An 11,943-nucleotide genomic window follows, 5' to 3' on the forward strand; every position below is an offset into this window, starting at 1 on the left:
TTTTCTTGCAGCGATTTGACGTTTAAATAAAAACTTAAAAATAGGCTACACTGGTATATTTTGTTGTCTCTAGGGCCACATTATGCACGGACAAAATAGACATTTGTCTTGTGTGGCTGAGCCCACGTAGCCTGCAAGCGGCACACCGGTGACTAACACTGACTATGTAATATATTACATATGGCCCAATTTATATTTTACATTAGGTAGGGTTCAAATTTAAATTCAGAGCGGAGCGATGAATGAATTGATTTTACAATGATTTTTTTTTTTGTGTCTGTGTACATGATAAGATGTCGAAGTAATGCTTCGATTTTCAACTTCAGAACTTTTCAAAAGCACCGTAAAAACAAAAATAAATTAAAGAAAAACGGGAATTTTTACGTAAAATACGTTTTTGAGAAAATCGATTTTAGATACATATTGGTATATATCTAAAAAAAAATTACTGTAGACCTTGACATTTTCACTGAATGTTTATACTGGTGATTTCTAAACTTGATAGCATATTTTACACAATCTATTTAAGTTATTTATAGACATTTTAAATTTTCAATATTTTTATTATATTTTTTTTTATAAATGATATAATTTTACTTGTTGGGTAAAAAGCTTCAAAATTTAATGCAAGGCTCCTTATATATTTTTATAGCAGTAGTTAAAATATATTAAAAATACATAGTCTCGATTTTTTTCAAAAAGCATTGAAAGTTCGAATTTCGACAAAATACGTAAAAATCACGAAAATTTGTAATTTATTTTGAGTTAGAAATTCATAAAGATTTGAAAGATCTAAAAACTATACGTAGATAGGTAGGTATACTCCATTTTTTTTTATAGTTATTATTTCAAATTCAAATTTGGATGAAATTACATATTTAACAACCAAGAATAACAATTTTAACTATATTAATGTAATTTAAAAATATAATTCATAGGTACTTAAAATATCCATTGTATACTTTATACCTTACTCCTTCCATACTTGGTAATCCCCCTAGACGCCTGAAGCGTAAGTGGTGTCGTGACCTCTTAAGATAAGCTTAAAAAAATAAAATAAAATAAAATAAAAATAAAAAAATAAAATAAAATCCATAGAAAGTGCCATCGATGGGTGGCTTCTTTCATCAAATTTCCATGTCAATCTTTGTTACTCTCATCGTAAATGCTTATTGTGTCTAGTCGATATAGATTGTGTATTACGTTTAAAAAAAAAAATAATAATAAATAAATACTTTATACCTATTCTAATTGTAATAGTTTATGATTATGTCATTAATGAGTTATATTAATACTGTCGGTAAACCAACACGGTTACGACCTCATCCATATAATCCCGTTATATGTCCATGGACGTACACAATTAACCATCAGCGCAACATAATTGAGTTCATCCAAGACTTTCGACTCTTCCTTCAAAACTACATTTTTGTATGCTCGCTGAGTATGGAATGCATTTTAATTCAAATTTTACAACTAAGTACAAATCTGCCAAATAATTGAATACCGGAATATATAGGATTATTTGCTAAGCATGCTAAACTCCATGTTTTCCTTTAACAATACATTTATTGTATATTAATGTTAGCCATTAACCTTAGTTGTTGAGGCTTAAATGAAAATAAAAAATAAATATATTTATTTTAACATTTCAAACTATGACTTTAAGTAAGTCACGACCTCAACTCCCTCAGAACATTCTCCTAACGGATAGTGAAGAGTCATCATCAGAAGACCCATAGAAGAATATACTTATAACACTCATACTATATATAACTATCATTTACTTAACTGTAACTATCAATGTAAAAAATGCATGATGACATGATGTATATAGTATAATTGAATCCATTCTTAAAAAATTATTACTTATAATAGCATCATGACGTGTACTGAAACATTTTATGATTATAATAAAAATAAGTCAGTACCTGCTAAACATATTATACAATACTTATGTATGACTTTTTTTTTATGATATTAATCTTTATTGAAACAATAGAATTATATATACAATGATTACAAAAAATATATGATTTAAATATATCAGTACCCCCTATAAGCAAAGCTTGTGCTGGGGGCTAAAAAATACCATATTTTTAATTATTTAGATTTTTATTCTAGCTGTATTTAAGAAGTGTCTCGAAGCGTTGTTAACTTTTTTTTCCAAATGAGATCAACCCTTTTTACTGTAAATTAGGCCTATAATTTTATTTAAAGTGATTTTGTGTTCAAGTAAAACATGGATGTTAATAATCTAATTATATTTTCAATTATTTAGATTTTTATACTATATTAAACCTTAATACTATGGTAGGATATATTTGCAGGTTGCCCAAAAAAATAAGGCAATACATTTTAATGCAACCGTCGGTGCTGAAGATGATTTTTTCCTGACGATGGAAAAAGTCCCTGGCTCCGATGGTCGTCGGGAGAGTATTTCAATACCTCTAACGGTCTTACAGGATCTCTATTCTCCGGCGATTCCTATGTTTCGCGGCACAGCATTTTGTGTATACTAGTGCAACCAGCAAAACTAGTTAAAAAAAATAAATGATGACAAAGAAGCGAAAATCCGACGACAGCTGTGCTGGATAGGCAACATTCAACGTTTCGTCAAGCAGCGTCTTACCACAGAATAGATTAAATTTAATCTATTCTGTGGTCTTACACGCCGGTTATCAAAAAAATTTCCTGACAATAAAGTACCATGGGAAAGTGACTCCTTGAAGCACAATCGATCAGTAACTCATTCTCATTTTGCGTGTCATATTTTCTTCATCGAGCGGAGACCGGTGATCTCGTGTTGTGTGGGATTTTACATCAGTATATTTTCCATATTCTACTGATGTAAAATCGCACTTGGTATTTTTGCATCCTCGTATAGTACGCGATATTCTTGACTGTTATAACTCATATCATTGATTGATCATATACATCTAATGACTAATGGTTTTGAAAAGAGTCTTCTTTATTGTGTTGTGGATTTTGCATGTTATAGATTTTGAAATACTAAACAATTTGCTACTTTTTTTTCACTTTTGACACTGACAATATTTTATGATGAACCTTGTGTTCAATTTTTAAACGCGAATATTTTTTTTTATCAACAATAATGTTAAAAAACTATTTTAAAAATCAAAATTTTCTTATGCCTAAAAACAACTTAAAAAGAGTCAACATATTTTGAATGGTGTATAGAAAATGGTAATATGTATATATAGGTTTCAGGTGAAAATTTAAAGTATTTGCGATTATTAGTTTTTTTTTCACCGAAAAATAAAATATATTTTGTCAAAAACAGGGTTTGCACAAAAATTCCCGTTTTTAAGTCTTTTTGCCTAATGATTTTGAAAACTTCTAGAAAATTTTAATTTTAACTCTCAAACTAACAACTATATATTAATTTTGTAGTCAAAAAAATATACTGAAGCTGAAAATCGAAACATTATTTTGAATATTGTAAAATCAATTACTTTAAATATTGTCTATATAAAATAAAATGTTTTCGTCTTTTTTAATCTATTTATAAACATGAGAAAAGTATTTTTTAAATTAAAAATAAGAAGTATCAGAAGTAATAGATAGAAGGCCACAAACACATACCTAACCTAACCATGTACTTAACTAGTATTCTATAGTGTTGTTTTGTAACTAACTATTTAAGTGAATTATGGCCGTCTCTACAATTTCCGAGGCCCGGGGCAAAACTCTTTTAGCTGGGCCCACAAAAAAAAATTCATACTCTCATTTACATTTTTGCGGGCACCCTTATTCAGTAGGTATGTAAAGTATTTTTACCTATTACCTTTACCAGTACCTCACATAACCATTTTGCACCAAAGCACCAAACACAAGCATATATTATCTATGATTAAATTGCTGTATATTTTTATAATAGATTGATAACATTATTTATTATAGGTAACGACAGAAATAATAATAAATAAAAATTAATTTTTCTTGATTTGAGATCAGCAAATGTGCAAATAACATCATCCAAGTCCAATCCATCTACTATTTCACGTTCTATAGATATTATTGCTAAATTTTTAGTTTTCTCTTGACTTAGTGTTCTTAGGTAATTTTTTACCAACTTTAATTTTGAAAACGATCTTTCAGCTGTTGCTGTTGTAACTGGTAATGTGAGCACAATCCTTATTGCTATAGCGATATTAGGATAAACATCACCAACACTGTTGCAAAGGATTTTTTGTAAGACTCTTAAAGGTGAGGTACCTTTATCAATTATTTCTGAATGAAGGCAAAGTTCATCATACAATTCCACTCCAATAATGTCCGTGTTTTCCTCTATTTGTAGCATAATCTGTAAATCATGGCAACTTTTTAACAATATATTTGAATCAGCCGTCGATAGATAACCAATATCAAACAGAAATCTAAAATAATTGTTAAAACGACCTAATTGGGTGAATCGTTGACTAACAGATACAATTCCTTGATCTAAAATTGGTAAAAAAAAGCACTAACAAAACATTCTTCTTCATTTGTTGAGCATAATACAGGAGAGCTTTCATAACTAAACATTCGTTTCTTTAAACTTCTTCTTTTAGATTTAAACTCTGGTGTTATATCAATTTGTTTGCAAATATGAATAGCTTCTTCTTTTGCTTCATTAAATCTATTTTCACGATACTTAAACTGTTTCAGGCCTTTCAAATTGTTTACAGCAAAATCAATTGAATTTTTTCATTTTGTAGAGTTTTGCTTACTTTATTAATATTATTTAATTTTTTCGTTTTTGATTTAATTTAATTAATAAAATTTCAAATTGAATAATATGTAATATTTATTATGTAAATTGTTGTACTTAATAAAGAAAACTTGGGATTTTTCATGTGTGTGAGCGCGGGGCCTAAATGAGAAGCCCAAATATGAGTGAATACTATAATAAGTGAATATACATATTATGACTGTGAATGTATTGCTCATCGTTATTGTGTTATTATGATTTATACGTTTAAAATATTATGGTTATAATACTGTCAATACGTTTATATTCATTTTATATTCGGGTAATAAACTAATATGCATATTTTGATTTCAATATTGACTTAAATTGTTTTAATTTAGAGAAAGTTATAAATTTATAAATTCCTTTATTACCTACCTAAATCATTTCCTTGCAATACATTATAATATAAAGTATATTATATAGTTAGTATATATTAAATACTAACATATTGCCATATATTTATCAAGGAAAACCACAATTTTAGATTCTGAGCGGAACGATGAATGTATTGATTTTACCATGATGTGTGTGTTTTTTTTTTTTTTTTTTTTTTGTGTCTGTCATCACGTTTTGGGGCAGTAAAAATGCTTCGATTTTCGACAACAGTACCTTGTTAGCTCAGAAAGTGAATCTAGTTGGTACTTTGGGGAGTCAAAAGTAAAAAACTCTCAATATTTTTCTAAATACTCTGGATAAACAAACTAAAAATTAAGGGAAAAACGAGAAATTTTACGCACACTCATTTTTCGACAAAATCTATTTTGGTTTTTGATGTAACTTTAAAACAAATGACCATAGATACATGAAATTTTCACCTAATGTTTATATAAGTATATTCTATCCACCATGCAATTTTCAAAAAATTTCGACTTAAGTTGAACTATTCATAGGCATTTCAAATTTTCGATCATTATTAGTTTTTTTTAAATTAATATCGATAAAAATTTATTTGTTAGGCAGAAAAGCTTGAAAATTTAATACAAGGCTCTTAACATATTGTTACAAAAGGTTGTGTACACAAAATACTTTTTTTTTAAATTTAAATTTAACATTGTCAATAATTTGTTTTATTTTATTCAGAACATTGAAAAAATGATAATCATAAATATAAAGGACTTAATTATTCAAACAAGTTTAAAAAATGTAATTTACTTTTAATATATTATATTGATAGAAGTAAAATATTATACAGGGTGATTCTTTTACTCAGCAACACTCATTATTTCAAAAACTATTGACTTTTTTCAAATTTTTTTTTTTTTGAAATTTTAGATCCATCTTGTTCTAGAACTATATATTTTTTTAAATATATTCACCCTTATATTTATCAGGTTAACCATTATCAACTTTTGATTTTCAAATGACAACCTATACTTAAAATTTCATAAACTAAAAAGGCTATTTTTTCAATGAATTTTCACGTTTAAATTTTCATTTTTCGTTAATCCGTTTACAAGGTATAGCCTTCCAAAGTTGGGTGGTTTTGGGTGGTGTTTGTATGTTATAAGTGTATGTTAGGTGGTATTTACACACAAACACCATATAAGTGTTGTTTGATAAAAGAATCACCCTGTATATTTAAAATTAGATTTTGAAATTATGTATTAAGAAAGATTAATACTAATTTAATGGTAAAGAGAAAATATTTATGAACAAAATGTAAGTACCTGGAAAATTGTGAGTGAGCAGTATTTAAGTCTTCCAATATAATTGGGAAACCAACATCCCATGTACATACAACATTATGTACTGCATAGTCACAAAATTTAACTACATAATTAATATTAGTAATTATGAAGTACAATAATATGTATATGATGTATATAAAACAAAACTAACAAACTGTCCAAGTCTCTTTCAAATTTTTGAGAGCATGATCATTTTGCCTGATGGAAATAATAAACTGGTAACATTAGGTGTACGAAGACGCATAATTAGTCCATTAAATTGTAATGGATAATACTCAGAAGTACTAGTCCACATGACTATTCTTACCAAGTCTAAAGGACATCTCATTCTCGATCTCAATCTCAGACTCGTATTACATTGTATAAGGATGACGGAAGTCGAGACAGTTTCGTTGAAATTATTGTGTAATATTATAATATATGCGTATATAAACTCATTTATTAAAAATTAATAATGTTTAAATTTTCTAATAAAAAGAAATATATATACAACTATGATATATCGTTTTAACACGTATATATATACGTACAAGGTAGTATGTACAACGTACAGGGTGATTTACCAAGCATACTCACCCTCCTTTTTTTCTACAAAATAATGCAGTTATGTAGGATTTGATTTTTGGAATTTTTAAATACGTATATTTAAAGACCATATTTTTTTAAATTCTTAATTTTTTCTTTTTTAGGCGCGTCTTTTAGAGATAGGTACAACCTAATGTTTTTCATATTTGTACTCCTACCCATTTTAAACTGTATATGTTATTCATCGGAACATTTTTCAGATATCATTTTTAGATCTGAGTTAGTGATGCAGAGCATGGTTTTGCTGATTGAAGGTCTTGTGTGTTGGTATATAAAATTGAGATTGATTTCTGGAAGAACACGAATAAGAAACTCTATAAGGTATATCAGCCATAAAAATTTACATTTTATAACTTATAATATGTAATGAATCTGCAAGTGTATATTGTGACGTTGATGTATAGATTCAAACAGCCCATCATAGAGGGTTTGGCTAAAAAAAGAGTTTTCATGAACATGAATACAGTGTTCGAATAGTTATGTGTCTCTCATTACGCTATTGAGCTGTGTGTCGGTTTTCCTTACATGCAAGCTGTTACACAAAAATTGTGACACATACTCTGCTGTACTAAAAACTAGGCTAAGCGTTGCAGTCCGTAAGGTCTTAGCATCAGCACACAAGCGTGTTACTGCAACTTTTTGTACACAAACATGTTAAAATTACGATGCACAGTTTGAGATCCACGATTTAAAGAGTTTCTGCCTGTTATCTATCTATTATTATATTATTATAAAAATGAGCTGCACAGTCGTGCAGTACGTCTCGTGGATTCGTCAATCCACTAGTAGTAGATGAACTATTATACTCGTACTTTTAGATTTTAATGCAATGGAAATTTCAGGGTCGTTATTAATATAAAGCTTATAAATTTAAATAAATATATTTTTTCCGCAAATAATAAACAATACTCTTAAAATAGTGTTGAGGTCGAGATCTTTGATCAATTGATCAAGTGTCATATTTGCAAACATAATCTTGGAAGATGGTTTAGGCACTCTCCTTCCGCACTCAAAAGACAGTATTACATATTATTCATATAGATGGTCGAGAATTTCACGATTTTCAAAAATTTATTTTATAATTTAATATCGTTTTGGCGTTTATTATTAATTTTATATATATCTAATATTAGCCCCTTAAAAATGAAAATGGCCATGTCAAGATGCATTTCTTAAATTAATTTTTAATTTCAAACAATGTTTCATTATTTGGTATAGGCTCTATAACCTATATGATTTTTCAGTTGATGCTTCCTTTTCAACATTTCTGACAGTAATACAATGTGTCGATAAGGAATAAACATTTTTAAAATAATAACACAACGAGACTGACTTTAAAAAAACAATTTATAATTCAATGATATTTTAATACAGTTATATATTTATGCATAAAATATTGTAATCATGTACACAATTTACAATTATCTATTAGTTTACATTCATTTTAGAAATTATTTAAGAAAATAGAAGTTTATAATATTTGGTCCATGCATGTAGTCTGCTTGTTGTCAGGAATATATAGGTAATGATTGTCAGTGGTACCGAACACGAACTGCTGTGGCAATTACCTACCCATGCTATGAAAAAAACTTTGAGTACACATATTTTTAGATTTTTTGAATACAGTATGAACTACGTTGGTTTACATTTTCAATTCTTATCATAAAAATAATTATCATATACACATATTTTAACTACAAAACAATTTGAATTATCGATGAATACAATACAATATTTAAGTGTATATATTTATATTTTTATTTATATTTCACACGTTTCGAATTCATAAAAGTTAAATACGATTATGTTCATATACCAAGTCTTTTCAACTAGCTATAATGTTTATATCATAATACGAACGTTGCATTTGACAACATTGTTTATACCTAATTAATGTTTTTCAAATCTTTTTTTTTCATAATAATATTAGGTATATAGATCATAATTTATTGAAAATAATAATTATTTGAAAAACATTAAATAGGCTTGGTATATGAATATATTTAACTTTGATATCTACTGTATTAAATCGTTTCTCCTTTTTGGTTTGAAAAATATACACAAATATAATTGAATTTATGTCAACAAATAAATTTTCGAAGTGTTAAGACAAACGATCTATTTGCATAAATGAGAGGGTTAACTAATGATAAAATATCTTGCGACGAACCAAGAGTTATTATTATTATTGACCAACGAGAGTCAAGCAGACATTTTGGAATCAAAATTGTGATATAAAACAATTCTTTGTTAAATTTTTAAAGTGAAAGAAGTTGAAGTTTCACACATCTCTAATGTCATAAATTACAAAATCATATAATAACAAGATTCATTCTATTTCGCTTATAGCAGGAAGAAAAAATACTAAGCTTCTAAATAAATATAGAAGCAAGTCTATTGTTTGCCATGCTAAGATATTTAATTATTTCTGTATTGTATATAATATTTTATCATTAGTTAACCCTCTCATTTATGCAATTAGTTCGTTTGTTTTAACACTTCGAAAATTTATTTATTGATAAAAATTCAATTATATTTGTGTATATTTTTCAAACCAAAAAGGAGAAATAATTTAATACAATAGATATCAAAGTTAAATATATTCATATACCAAGCCTATTTAATGTTTTTCAAATAATTATTTTTTTCAAATAAATTATGATCTATATACTTAATATTATTATGAAAAAAAAAGATATGAAAAACATTAATTAGGTATAAACAATATCAAATGCAACGTTCGTATTATGATATAAACACTATAGCTAGTAGAAAAGGCTTAGTATATGAACTTATTTAATTTTACACTTAAATATCGTAAGTCCATACTAGTATTGTCTTGATATCTCATCGGCATTAATTAGATTTTGGTTCGTATTGTGACTGCGCTGATTTATATGGAATCCTTGTATGTGATCGGACGTAAGCACTTGGCTCATTTAACATATCTTTATTTATCTGATTCAGCTGATCTTCGTCAATCTAAAATTTTAAATAACGACACTTTACAACCCCTAATTGCGTGTATAAATGTATTATTTTATTTTGAAATCATCAAAAAGAAATCACTAAATTTATTTACATCGTTATCATTAGATAACGCAAATAGCTCATATTTTGCTTTATCGCTTTGAACATTTATAAATATTCATATAAGACAAATAAATGAATTATATGTGTTTAACTTACATCGTATTCGTCAAAGTTAAATACAACATTTGACCATGCCTTTTCTACCATAGCGTTTATATCATAATCTTTAGCTTTTTTTGAAAAATTTTTTTCGTCTTCCCAAGCACTAAATAGTTTTAACGTAGATTGTTTTAAAGTTGTTGTTCCCGAAGGATCTGGACCAAGTAATTCTTCGAATTCCTAAAAATTTATCCAATATTTATCTTTTACGTTTGTAAAAAATTTTGTCAACCCTCCAGAAAAATTTTATTTTTTCTGTTGAATGCAGTCAAATACATACGAGAGATCTTATATTCAATATTATAGGTTAAGGTAATTTACCAAATATTATAAATGAAGGGACGTAAAATGTTTAGATTAGCTATACGTTTTCAAGGGTACATAAACTGTCGCATTTATTAATGGAGCTGTTACGTATTCTAATTCATAGTATATTAAATAACTCGAAGAGGGTGGGGTTTGTTTTAGAATTTACTAACGTCCAAAATGTCGGCTTGTCTCTTGTCCACGGGGTGCTTTGCATAATATTCCACATTAGCTAATGTCGGAATGAGATTAGCAGAGTCTCGCAATAATTGGATTGTGTTCTTCTTCGATTTGATGTGTTCTAAATATTTATTGATGGACGTTGAATGGTTGTTTTTTCCAGCATGTCCCCAGGTCCCTGTAGATACATACAATTCACACGCAGAAGTTCTTCTGGATCGCTTACGTAAAATATAAGTACATATTCCAGCCAATCCAACTGTCCCTAACGCAACACTGATTATTATAGATTTAGATAACATATTGTTTTTAAATCTAATTAGATTGCAAAAATTCACAGTTTTGAGCTATTATATACGTTTGTAAGAAAATTGTTTATACGTTTAACAAAACTAAATAATCATTGGTCTTTTTCATAAGTTAATAAATAAACAGTTTAGTATTGTGTCGTCATGGATAAAAATATATAATAATAATCACCATGTTTGTTATTATTTTTACCAAGGACAACTGAAAACTAGTCAATTGATTCCGCTAAGACTACATGCATAATGTGGTAACTTTTGTTCGATTTTTGTTCGACCCAACAATGTTGTGATCATTTCACCAAAAAGTATTTAAAAACTTTTTGTTTTAAGTATTTGGAAAGAATTTTAAATACTGTCTTGGACTTATTTGTATTTGAAAATCAAATACTTTTATACAAATACTTTTGAAATGTTTGCACCGCATACAATGTTTCTACAATAATATAAAATTAAAACTTAAAACAACTTTTAAAAATAAATAATTTACTAAAATTTAAATTATTATAGGCCATCATAAAAGAAAACTCACTGAACTTGAATATATTGATTAATTTTGTTACAACAAATGAATCGAGATATATGCATTGTAATAGTTTTATGAGGATTTGCAATGTTACTAACTTCATTGTTTAATTTTTGTTTTTTTTATTGGTTCAAAATTATTATCCTCATGTCTATCAAAAAAATGTTTTTTTTCTAACTCACCTATAACTTCTGGTGTTAAAACTATTTCTTTAGCACCTTCTAATTTTTTAATAAATATTGAATCTAGCTCTTTTGACTATTTACTCTCATTTGTATTTTCATTTTCACTACATACTGGACCTAAGACAACTTCTTCTTGACCACCATCATCCATGACTTTACCAAGTACTTCCTCTTGCACACTACCCAATGCTTCTTCTTCGCCAGCAATTTATTCTCCGTA

The 11,943-nt window shown here is 27.6% G+C and overlaps 1 protein-coding gene across 1 annotated transcript; it reads right to left on the bottom strand.

Moving 5' to 3' along the window:
• Nucleotides 1–8,358: 8,358 nt before the first annotated feature.
• On the bottom strand, nt 8,359–11,011 carry LOC149057063 (uncharacterized). Its single transcript, XM_089224639.1, has 4 exons — nt 10,701–11,011; nt 10,219–10,401; nt 9,859–10,011; nt 8,359–8,606 (listed from the first exon to the last, which is right to left on the bottom strand). Exons 1-3 carry the CDS (start codon nt 11,007–11,009, stop codon nt 9,886–9,888), a joined length of 618 nt encoding a protein of 205 aa, XP_089080765.1. The 5' UTR covers nt 11,010–11,011; the 3' UTR covers nt 8,359–8,606; nt 9,859–9,885.
• Nucleotides 11,012–11,943: the final 932 nt, after the last annotated feature.

Source organism: Diuraphis noxia, unplaced genomic scaffold (assembly GCF_037042655.1).
Source record: "Diuraphis noxia isolate RWA-SAM2 unplaced genomic scaffold, SU_Dnox_SAM2 contig0003, whole genome shotgun sequence".
In the NCBI taxonomy this organism is placed as follows: domain Eukaryota; kingdom Metazoa; phylum Arthropoda; class Insecta; order Hemiptera; family Aphididae; genus Diuraphis; species Diuraphis noxia.